Here is a 12,684-nt window from a genome sequence, read left to right on the forward strand (position 1 = left end):
CTGACCCAGACAAACCCACCCGGTGCTTAAGGCAGTCAATTAAAATTGTATGATCAACTGTGTCAAAAGCCAGACTTAGGTCTAAAAGGATTAAGGCCGGGCAATCGCCTGCATCTGCCGTTGAAAGCACAGAATCCCGAAGCATGATTCAAATTCATACAAAATCTATTCAAAAAAATATATAATACACTTGACATCAGGGTCACTGACTGTTTTTCAGGTTATGTAACCGTTTGCTCGATGATGCCATTAACATACAGTGAGCACAAACGTGTCTTTTCAATGGATGACCGAGGTGGAATGAACAATATTGAAAATCACATAATGGCGGGCGTATGATTCACCGTGTGCACACGGCCCTATTTTGTCTCAAAGCATTGTATGAATGGGATGAATTCAAATGGAAACGCCGGTGGGAAAAAAAGGTGGCATGAAAACTTGTCTTTCCATTTAAAAGGGCGAAGACTTGTACATCTCCCTCTGCACAGACATCAATATTTCAGTCTTCGCTCAATGTTGCTCCACACAGAGCGGCACCCACGCCTGCACAACACACACACACACACACACACACACACACACACACGCACACACACACACACACCCACGCCTGCACAACACACACACACACACACACACACACCCACGCCTGCACAACACACACACACACACACGCCTGCACAACACACACACACACACGCCTGCACAACACACGCACACACCAACACGCATAAGTCAATTGTGAACTCACAGGTCAAAGCGTAGATTCTGCCTCTCCTCAAAGAAATAGTCGAGGATGAACTTGCGGACAAAGTCGGGGTTGAGGGTGTTATCTATGACTTCCGTCCTGCCGAACTGGAAGATAAATGAGACAGGTAATGTTAGATCACTGGCTGCCAAAACATTTCATCAAAGTCAACAAACTACATTGCCAATATTTAAAAAAAACAACAACATACCAATATGCTACATTTTAAATGCCCACAACAATGTTTAAAGTTCACCTGAAGCTGATCATTTACACATTGAGTCACGTCTCTGAAGTGATTTTGTGTTTTCTAGAAGAGGACTTCGCAGCTTGACAGGGTTTGCACCAGCGGTGTGATTATTTGATATGCTGAATAAGTTGCTTACTTTTAGTTGGTCAATTTCAGAGTGGATGCCGGCGAGGCATGCCAGCAGGATATCAAAAATGGAGCCATGGAACGACTAGCCAACGCTTCCAAAGATCTTTTTACGGAAAGAAAATGAGACCCGGGGGCACTTTTCACACAATTTGCAGCACGCAAACTGCAATTTGCAGAACACTTTCTCTCGTCCATTTCGGCATGTTCAAACAATGCTTGTTATCTTGTAGGACTCAAAAATGAATCTGCAATTTGCAAGCTTTTTGTGAAATATGGAGCTTTTCCATGTTCATGTCTGCGTTCTGCAGCAGCGCTTACAAATCACTTTTTGTGAAACAGGCTCCTGGTCTGAAAAAGCCCCGAGGGTAATTAGACATGCTCCAAAATGCAATCTACCGACATAAGAAAACATCATTTGAACACCGAAGGACCCGAGTCTCACCTCCGAGATGCTGAGAAGGCTGCAATATGAGCCCCATAGACTTTCACTGGTTCTAAATGATTCTAAATAATGAGATATATAAAAATGTATACATTTATAATAATTCTCCCACCCCTGTACTCACCTCTCTCCATTCCCTGTTGGCTATTCCTTGAGTGTACAGCACACAAACTGTTGAATTAGAAAGAGGGGAGGGCAGAGAAACAAGAGAGGGTTAGATTGATTGAAGAGCATTTAACAACGCTGAGAAGTCAGCTGAGAGCGTGTTCTTTCCCTGGACCCCCACATGAGAGGAAAACTCCCTAATTAAATGTCACTAGAACTTTGCCTTCCAGCATGATGGTATTTCAGAGAGGATGAGAGGAGGGAGGGAGGGGGGGATGGGGTTAGCGAGTGTTTGTGTGGGTGGAGGAAGAGAATTATTGACATTCGAGCGTCTGTCCGCGGGAATCTTGGAGTGTTTTTTGATTAGGGACTGCTAGTGAAAACACAGCCAGTCAATCAGCTGGCACTAAAATGACATTTATTTGCATTCTAGCAGCCTTCACTGTATTCACACACATCTGTCACATGGCAGGGACTCACAACTCTGAAAGCCCCGGGAGCACACACTCAGATATGTGTTTAAACTGGTAACATGCTGAAGTCAGACATGATATAGTTAAACTCTTTAAAATTAAAACAACAAATTCATGCCAAAAATCAACACAATAGGTCGTCTGCTGACTAAGGACTCTCTTGCAAAAGAGATGTTGATTTCAATTGAGATTACCAGATTAAATAAAAGGTTCTATGTTTATTTGGTGAAGGGGATTTTCTATGAGCTCTTTGCACCAACAATCTTAAATTCAAACTTAGTTATAACCTACAATAAGTAGGATTTACACAACATTAAATGACTGCAGGATAGGCTACATAGTCTTGGAGAATAAAGCATAAACAATAATTAATAATCAGTAATAGGTTGCAGTCGGATAGTAAAAAAATGAAGATCAATATCAGTAATCATAATGCACCCACGAATGATTAACAGCTGATGAAAAAAAAGTGCATCGTCCACAAACTGCTGTTACAATCAGGGCCATTTTGAAATGAGCTGGTTATTACTTAGGAAGGCTGTTATCAAATAGTGGATGCAACCAATCAAGCTGGATACATTAAAGTAACCATGTTAAGTAATGAAGCAATTTGCACTTTGCATGTATTTCATAGGAGGGCTGCACGGTGGTGTAGTGGGTAGCACTCTCGCCTCACAGCAAGAGGGTCCTGGGTTCGATTCCCGGGTCGGCCCGTGTTCCTTCTGTGTGGAGTTTGCATGTTCTCCCCGTGTAAGCGTGGGTTCTCTCCGGGTTCTCCGGCTTCCTCCCACAGTCCAAAGACATGCAGGATGGGGATAGGTTTATTGGTGACTCTAAATGTCCCGTAGGTGTGAATGTGAGTGCGAATGGTTGTTTGTCTCTACATGTCGGCCCTGTGATAGACTGGCGTCCTGTCCAGGGTGAACCCTGCCTTCGCCCAATGATAGCTGGGATCGGCTCCAGCCCCCCCGTGACCCTGAATACAGGATAAGTGGTAGAAAATGGATGGATGGATGGATGTATTTCATAATTCTCTCACTGTCCCTTCACTTTTAAAGAAATATCTAGACGGACAAACCTCAAGCTGCTCTGTTTTAATGCGGTTGCTGTTTACTTCTGTAATCTGAGCCCCGTCCTTTGGGGATAATCTTTAAAAACACACGTTGTGATGAAGGCAGAGCAGCTGGTTTCCGACCCATTCCACCTGAGCAACAATGATCGCTAAAAGGCCACAACAGCAACAACCTCTGTGTGTCCTTGTCCTCTCCGGTCGCACGACAGCACTAAAACAGAAAGGAAAAGAAGAAAAACCCACAGACATGAGCCTGGGAGCTCACGTTGCGTGCCAAGTAACCACTAAGAAGGTCTGCCTGGCTCATAGAGGATCCACGGGGACCACGACAAGGCTGCAAAATGGCTTCAACTAGTTTCAGTGATTTCCCTTGCACCCTGATGCAAACATACAGTGATTATTAATTGCATATTATTCCAGTGAAGCGATCCACCCGTAACAAGTCAAGTTCTTAAAAAAATATACTGATTCTCTGATGGCACGCAGCGATTAAATGGATCTATGTCATAGCAATCTTTTTGAATTTGAGGTCCAGTATTAGTTTTTTTTTACAAGAAGATGATAACATATTAATGGGTGGGCTGAGGGCGAGTAGGCACCCATAACGCCACGGCTGGTGGAGAGGACAACTGTAGTCAAAGAACATTCTCCAATAAACGACATCCCCGTTGTGGATTATTCCTTGCATATTATTTTCTTTCCCATTGATAATAACAAGTCCTAACAACTTGAGCTCAGCTTCTATTTAGAGCTCATTTCCTCAAGTGACAGAAATCAACATCATGGGGATTAATTACATTGCAGCTTGATGACCAGTCACACTGTGTAAAACGGGGAACCAGCGTCACAAGGGACTGAAATGCCGAAATTAACCGATTCACAACTGAAACTGAAAATAGTGGAGAGTGGACAGATGCGCTGACTTCTCTCTGACAGTAAAAGTGGGAGGGTCCATATTGAAAACTCTTCTCCAACCCACCATCTACAAATGTTGGTCAAACTAGCCCACAAGCAGAAGTGTTTTCATCTGCAATGGATCTGCGACGGACGGACCGCAACGGACTGGCTTTTTTTCTTAACCACGCCTTTACCTTCACCGACGTGAAGTTCTTCTTCCAGCTTCTTCTTATCTTCATTCAGTGCCGAAATTCCATTAGTATACTCCCGTTCCTGCACAAATAACTCCACCTGATGGTTCACAATCCCAGTAGCCAATGTGATGGGAATTTTTCCTTTAGTGGTTTAGAACAGCTGGCAAGTCAATATGGATCTATGGACACTGATGAGTGGTTCAAACACCACATTCTGGACAAAGTTCTCCGTCTACACAAACAACAGAACATTGCTTCTCTGATGACACATCACAAACTACTGTATAAAAAGCCCTTCTCAAGACTGAAGACTTGGTCAGACTCTTAAGGAGTCTGCCCCTATCTGGCCAGATAGTTTGCTCTGAAGCTGTATGTCGGTGATGCGGTCCGCTTGGACACCCTGTTAGCGAGGGCTTTGACTTATTAGACTTTGTCTGTTTACAGTCTGTCTGTAGCGACTGCTAGCCTGTTTAGGACTCTTTATAGAATAAATTACTAAAAGCTCTGTTAGGAGTTGTATTCTTATTTCTCAACAGGTAATCATGAACCGATTTCCACCACTGCCAACTCTCCACCTGAAAGTTCTGCAGTCTGGTTTCACGATTTTGAACAGTTTTGCCCAATTCTTGTGCTATTCTGCTGTGGAGAGTGGCGTCTCCCTCCTGTAGTCAAGCAAAGCTTTGTGTGCTCCCTCCAAGTCAGCGATCTCCTCCCTCTGGTATTCCATCAAGTCGTCCTTTTCTTGGATTGTCGCCTTTAATTGAGACACCTCCTCAACGTGAGCCTGCTCCAGGCTCACCAGATCTGCCTGAGAGGTCTGCAGTTCGATCTCAAGTTTTTTAACGGTTTCAGTCAGCGCTCTGAACCCCTGCTGTACCCTCTAGTGAGTCATGAATTATTTCGACCCGAAGAGCGACCTGTCCACTCTTTTCCAAATGATGCCAAGCTCTGCTATGGGCCATGAAGGCTCATTAAAACTAACACAACCATATAAAAATTGCAATGTCAGCAAGGCTTCCACTACAGGAGTAATGAGACATGCAAACCATTCATGTCTGATTTATGGTGACATTTACATCGCAAAGAGTAAAGAAAACCCCTTAACTCATCAACTGAATGTTTGACACTTTGTTCAAACCTGAAGTTTGTTTAGAAAATTAAAACGATGAACTTAGAAAAGCATCGGGGATGAATTTACATTTGATGTACAGGAGAGAGGCTCATCGAACCCGAAAGGTCAAACTATTTTAAAAAAAAAAACTATACTCGTGCTGAAAAGTGACATTAGGCTGTTTTTGTGTTCAAACACTTAAGAAACCAAAAGCTCCTGATTACGCTGCGTAAAGTGCCTTGGTTGCACATGTTGCATTGTGGGTGGTGTGCAGCTTGCCGGGGTCAGCTGGGTGAATGTACATTCATCCTTCAATCTGGCAATGATGAAGCAACGGATGAAACATGGTCCCTGCGTTACTCTGTGTGTGTGTACGCCCGTATAAGGTGGTGCATCCTTGCCATCTGTAGCGGTGCTTTTTCACGTCTTCCCATGCATCGATGCATCGGGTTCACAATGTGGAGCCTGAACGCAGCACCACTAACACCATTTCTGCTTCAAATGTAGGAGCTACCGACGGTGCCATGTCCCCGTCTTGCAAATGCCCTTTCCCAACCTGCTGAAGCAAACTGATCAAGGCACATTCACATCCCCACAGTGGCTAAAACACACAAACACTGTTGTCCAGCTTTATAAGCTAATATGAATATGGTGCGTAGGCCTGCCTAAGGCCCTGGATGTGTGTGTGTGTGTGTGTGTGTGTGTGTGGCAGGGGGGGGGGGGGGGGGGGGGCTCTGCTGAGGCAGTCTAATGCTGTGTGACTGGGGCCAGTGCTGTCAGCAGAGCAGAGACATGGACGCAGCACAAGTGCCTCCTTGCATGAATGTTGGGCCGGGCAGGGATGCTCATTCTCCTCTCCCACCGTCTGACACTTAAAGGTCCAATCCCCCATTCTGGGAGCTCCTCAATCACAGGTTCACGCACAGCGGCCAACACTAACAACACCATCGGGTTCACTGCACGACTTCCAGGTGGCAAAGTGCCCAATATTTGAGGGAGGGAAACACGGGTGCATGGTAACCAAACCCCAGGTGACTAGAGAGTAAAAAAAGAAGAAAAATGTTGCCCATAAAGTTGGAATATTTCGTTTTCATACACAATCCTGTTTATTTCAATTTAAATCCATCACTTTTGAGCAGGTGCAATGCTGACATTATGTGTCACAATTACACAGGTGAAATATATTCAACATTTGTTTGGTGTTAAAAGACGAGACATAATGATTCCAACATTATGTATATAGTATATAGTTCACTGTATCGTGTCACGATGACTGTATTTTCCTCCCATCATTTAAAACAATATATTTTTAGAGGCCTTTCAACAGAGTGTTGATTACAGAAACAAAGCTGGCACAACAGAAACCAGCAGAGACCTACTTTACAATCTACAAGCTTGTGTGTGCACGTGCACGTGCTCGTGAGTTGGCTGGGTTCCAAGACCGTTGCTGAAATCTCAAATGAAGATATTGTAGTAGAGAACAAGAATATGCTCCGTTCATACATAGACTTGTTGTACCCGTTTGTAAGGGAAATTAATGCACATCACAAGGCAGAATAAATGGTGACAACACACTCGCTCTGTGTCTGTGCAGCGTGGGCAGCGGCCTCCATGCTGATGAGCAGCACCCGCTCTCCCCCCGTGCCCCAGTCACCAGACTTTTACCAATTAGACTTTTTTATGAGTGTATTTCAAAACTTTGAAGTTGAGGCATTTCTAGCATCAACCTTATTGATTATGCTGATTGGTAGTGGCAGCCCTAGACAATACTGGTGGGTTTGTGGCTGATCAGCTGTGTGATACATTTGGTATTATGTACATGATGCCAGTGTTTGGTAATCAACAGTTATCCATATGTGGATGAATCTCTGTCTGACATTCAGCTCTTGTGTTTGCATGTCAGCCAAGACAAAACCATTGTCCCGAATGCAAACACTCATATTGCATATTTACCAGGAAAAACAGCCTCAGTCCCACATTTTATGCTTCTCCATCAAGGCTAATTACTGTCCTGTTTGCAGACTACGCCTTTAAAAACCACTGGACCAGTTGCCAAATTAAGCCCCTGCTGTCAAGGGAGCAAGGCGTGTGTGTGTGTGTGTGTGTGTCCTTTAATCTGTATGAGGGAAGTGGCTGGTTTGTGTGCGAGGATGATCTGGTTCCCCTCACTCACATCGAGAGAGAGAACGGTGACGAAAACGACCCCCGACATATGCAAATGTCTACTGATTCACACAGGCGGGCAGAACGTGTGTGTGTGTGTGTGTGTGTGTGTGTGTGTGTGTGTGTAATCCTGTGTTCTGCTGTTCAAATCTGTCTCCTGCATGTGGTGGATGTTTGTCTGTGGATATTTCAAATGTGTGTGTACGTGTGTGTGTGTGTGTGTGTGTGTGTGTGTGTGTGTGTGTGTGTGTGTGTGTGTGTGTGTGTGTGTGTGTGTGTGTGTGTGTGTGTGTGTGTGTGTGTGAGACAAGCTTACTTGGATCAGACTTGGAGAAAGTGTCTCTGTCCAGCAGGTTTCTGAAAAAACAAGAAAACAAAGAGACACATTGTAAACTAAATCATTGCAGCTCTTCAACAAAGAAAGTGGAAGTATAGAAAGTTATTATATTATTACACCTGGCCTGATTAGCTCCCCTTACTGACCCTGACAACTTGCTTAATCCTCTTCTGTCTTGATTTAGAGAAGCCATTTCAGCCAGTCATCGAGGAAGCAGCATTAAACAGACTATAACATGGAGCTTAAAGTGAAGCCCATTTATATTTCAAACATACAGAGAAAACAGCAGAAGACAGAACCTATTTTCAATTTTTTTGCACTCCCTGGGTGCCAGTAACAACAGTGGAGTCTTACCATCAAATTTACATGACACTCCAGTCTTTGCTCTTTGCATGGGGAGGGATAAATGCACCGAAGAGTCCCTTCGCAGAGCAGATGTTCGGCACCACTGAGGTACTCTGCGGTTAAACGACTCTGAAGGAATTAAATATGCACACAAGGATGACAAGTCACAGCTGCCTGGGACCGGAGAAGAAAGGAACCGCGGAGCAGCTCGGGCTCAGTGAAGGGAAACCCTGCCTGTCGCGTCAGTACCGGGCCATTGTGGCGTTAACTCATTTGCTTACAGTGTCCAGGTCTCAGGAGCGGGGAAGCCAGGAGGACAGGGACCGGGCGGACAACACCCAAAGGGACCAATGTGAACCCTTCACTCGCCCACTCAGCTTGTACTCCTGCCAAATCTTACATTAAAACCCTATTAAGCTTTCATAGAGCTAACCCAGAAAAACTCAATAAAATGAGTGCATACGCCAGCGGGACACATTACCCCAAAATCTACTGTTGTGGAGCAGCCGACGGGGTTTACACCACATCAAAAGACACTACACGAATAAAATGTAGAACTATATTCAATGACAGGAGCCACATTGATGGGAAACACCTTCAAGTAAAACAGTGTGTCACCAATTTAAGGATTATTCTTAAAGTCAGGGGACATGCACAAGACGATTAAACAAGAGAAGATTTCCTCATTGATGTAACTGAACCAGCCTTTTCCTGCCTTTTAGTTCCCATTCTTCTTTCTCCTGAAGCCCAGGCTACTCACTACACTACCCACGAGGCAAACGCATCATTTATATTTCCACCAGAAGCTGGCCTGGCCAACAGAGACGTTCTAAAAAAAGATGCACCGATACTGATCCCATATCAGGCCGTACTAAAGTAGCTGGATCCATGACGGTGTTTATATGCTCTATACTGGAATTTGAATTCCTGTTGAACTTAAAACCAACTTGATGCTACATTAAAGGTTGACACTTGAATTGTAATTCCTGTTTTTTCTCACCAAATTGTGAGATTTACTAATTTAACAATGCATAATAATAATTCAGTACATTCCAATCTATGTTTCTATTTGCTACATTTTGTGTGTTTAAGTGAAGCCTGGACCTCAGCATCAGTATCAGGACTGAAAACATTGGAATCGGTGCTTCCCTAGTCCCAAGTGAAGACATTGAAGTGATGATAGTGACGTTTGTATGAAAACACATTTTTAGGATTACTTCCATTTGTTCCTGCAGATGTTAAGATCATCGATATAAAGCAAAGTGTAAAGATTAATGCAAAAGCACTAAACAGAACACAACAACAAATAAAACCCTTTACAAGTCCTCCAGAATAAAACCTTTCATATTCCAGGTTCCAGGTTTTGGTGCACTTTAATAATGTCATGCTACTTACCAAATAAACTGCACAGCCACAAGAGCTGCTCGTCACCTAACCATTATCACACGTCCAAATGGGTATTTGAACTAAATGTATTTATGGAGAGGAAATAATCACATTCCTCTCACATGACAGAGATGGAAATGGGTTCAAGTGTTGTTGGTTTTAAGCCACAGACCGTGCAGATAAAAGATAAAACAGATTAAATCTGCTGCAGGAGAACTCTTACCATCTTTAAGGAATGACATTAATTTAATAGTAATACTAATACTAATGCTAATAATAATAATACTAATAATAATAGTAATATTACTAATAAAAATAATAACAGGTATTTATTTAGCACCTTTCAAAGAATTGCCATCGTGCACCATGAAATAAGAGCCACAACAAACGTCCAAGCCTGCAGAGTGTGACTTTGATTATTCAGAGGATCACTTTGTCTATATCGTGATCTGTTGACAGAGAGAGGGAGAGACGGAGGGGGGAGAGCGAGGGGGGGGGGGGCTCCTGGTATCATGTTAGCTGCGGGGTGAGCGTTCTGTCGCCCGTCCCGTCCTCTATAACAAGCAGCGAGTGTCTTGAAGCCATTGATGGCGAGTGATGTATCTGGATCAGGCGCTCGTGTTTGTGCTGATCGCAGTGTGGCCCAGATGGTAAAACGCCACAATCGGCTGCCTCGTTGTCAAGGCACGCCCACCGGCTCTTCCCCGGCTCTGAGACCTTAAATAAATGATAATAAGCGATAGAATCGGGTCTAGTCACATCAGGGCTGTGTTTGTGACTGGCAGGAAGCCTGAGAGATTGTGCCGGAGTGAGAAGTGGGCGACTTCGCCCGCCAAGTGGGATAAATGTCCAATAAAAAGTAATAGAGTACTCGGTATGCTCCCAAAGGGGAATGAGTGGAGGCAGGGGGTGAGAGAAGGGAAGAAGAAGACAGAGCAAGGAGTGTATGAAAGACAGGACGCATGTGTGTGTGTGTGTGTGTGTGTGTGTGTGTGTGTGTGTGTGTGTGTGTGTGTGTGTGTGTGTGTGTGTGTGCTGGCAGAAGTGCACACATTTCCGTGGATATGGTAACCTCCTTCTGATTCATGTGCACCCCCGGGCTCCCACCTGGCCTTGATAGAGACCGGGAGACTCTGTAAAAAGCCCTTTCCACCGCGGGCAGCCCTGGAAACGTCTGGGCGGTCCGAGCAGAGTGCCTCGTCGTTCATCAAACATTTACAAGAGCGGTCCCTACTCGACACCAGAATTACATTTGAAATCCCAACAGTTACATCACAGCCACCTAAACATGGAAGCTGGAGCTTTAAATACCTGTGTGTGAGGATGGGGGGGGGGGGGGGGGGGGGGGGACTTCCATCTCAGAGAGACATTCAGAGGAAATTTTCTAAGATGTGTTCTTGTTAAAAAAGGGGGAAATTGCTGCAGACTTCACATAAAAGGAGGATCACTTTTAACAGCACTTTGTTCATTATTAATATAATATATCATTTTCCAGCAAATCTGAGAAAAAGAGAAGGAGATGCATTCAAAGCCATTTTCCGTGCTCATATACCCTCATCTGTAATTGTCAAACTGGTTTTTCATGTTGCATTAAAAGTTGTACCACTTAATTGAGACTTAAAATATCAGAGGGGTAAAAATAAAAAGCTAAACATCTTTTCCAGTGTGACAAAAATGTGAGCTAATTCAATTTGCTGAAAATGTACTAGAAGAAATATCAATATTTGAAACACCGTCCTGCTCATTGATTCGCAACATTGCTCAAAATGTCCCAGTACGCAGAGATCGTGAGAACGTTTCCATCCATATGCATACAACATGAAAATGCATGTCATTTAAATTGTCTAACCTTAACTCTTTGTTTGTTCAACCACATCTCTCTGCATTCAGCCATCAGCCTTCATATATTCAACACTACTTCAAATCATTTTTTTTAAACCTATAGAGAAATGAATAGAAACTACTCAAAGTTCAAGTTCAACAACATGGCAGCTATATGGAACATTATGAACATTTCATATCTCCAATATCATGCCCAAATAATTGAGATTCCCAATATTATCCTGATAATCATCAAAATGTGTTCAAAACAAAATGTTTAAGATGTCACTAAAACATTTTGTTAGGACAGCCAGCACATGAATCACCCAGAATAATAAACATTGCACACTTAATCGATTCATTTCAAGAAATCTGGAGAATGATATGTTTTTGCGATACAATGGATTGACAACACCCACCAATGTAGTCACGGGTGTTGGCTTAACTAATACTAGAACTCAGCTTTTGTGTTTCATTTCAAATTCCTCCATCCGTGTGATTTTCCCCATTTAAATATGTATCCCTTCATTTGAAACGTATGCACCAATAGCAAGAACAATGAAACAGCCATTCAGCTTCCTCTAACGACCTCGGCACATGCTATGAGACGGATGTGAGGGCCTGCACGTTTAGGCCCGGTGGGATTGTAAGCATTAACCCTGGTCGTGTCGTCGCCGGCCTCCGCTCCCCAGACTCCACGGGAGCACAAGAAGCAAGAGAAACCTCCTCGCCTCCGTGCTTCTTACAGCTAGAGAGCTCCAGATTGCAGCGTGGGCACTCACTCCCGTCGCGTAGCCCAAAGTCCGCTGGTTTGACATTTAGCCCTCCAGCCAGTGGAGAGGTTTGTTTAGCATTAGAGCGGTAGCAGTTGTCTGTGGAGCTATAGACGATCTAATAGAAAGGTCCCCTATACTCAGTAATGACCACAAGCTCGTCCTGCTGGGAGGATAACACCAGATCAATAAGGTCAATTGAGTCTGAAGAAAAACAGTGTTCTGATCAATCCTCCCTCGAAGCACCTGAGACACTCTCTTAACTTTCAATGATTTTCTCTCTGTGTGTGTGTGTGTGTGTGTGTGTGTGTGTGTGCGTGTGTGCTGAGAGGAAAGTGATGTGCATCCAATAATGAACTAAAGGAATCCAATGTCACTGAGAGAAACATCAGCAGACCACTTGAGTTTGAGAATTAAAACTTTGGAGAAAAACAAGGA

At 43.8% G+C, this 12,684-nt stretch overlaps 1 protein-coding gene across 1 annotated transcript in view; it reads right to left on the reverse strand.

Annotated features, from left to right (window-relative positions):
* The window catches only part of LOC311018562 (copine-8-like), a 73,599-nt gene that overhangs the window by 56,066 nt on the left and 4,849 nt on the right, over positions 1 to 12,684 (reverse strand). Inside the window, exons 2-4 of the mRNA XM_084017586.1 lie at positions 7,901 to 7,941; positions 1,694 to 1,740; positions 752 to 855 (exon numbers count right to left, since the gene is read on the reverse strand). Of these exons, the coding sequence (XP_083873712.1) occupies positions 752 to 855; positions 1,694 to 1,740; positions 7,901 to 7,941 (192 nt within the window). The remainder of the gene's footprint in view (positions 1 to 751; positions 856 to 1,693; positions 1,741 to 7,900; positions 7,942 to 12,684) is intronic.

The sequence above is a fragment of the Eutrigla gurnardus genome, assembly GCF_963514095.1.
Source record: "Eutrigla gurnardus genome assembly, chromosome: 9".
Classification (NCBI taxonomy): Eukaryota; Metazoa; Chordata; class Actinopteri; order Perciformes; family Triglidae; genus Eutrigla; species Eutrigla gurnardus.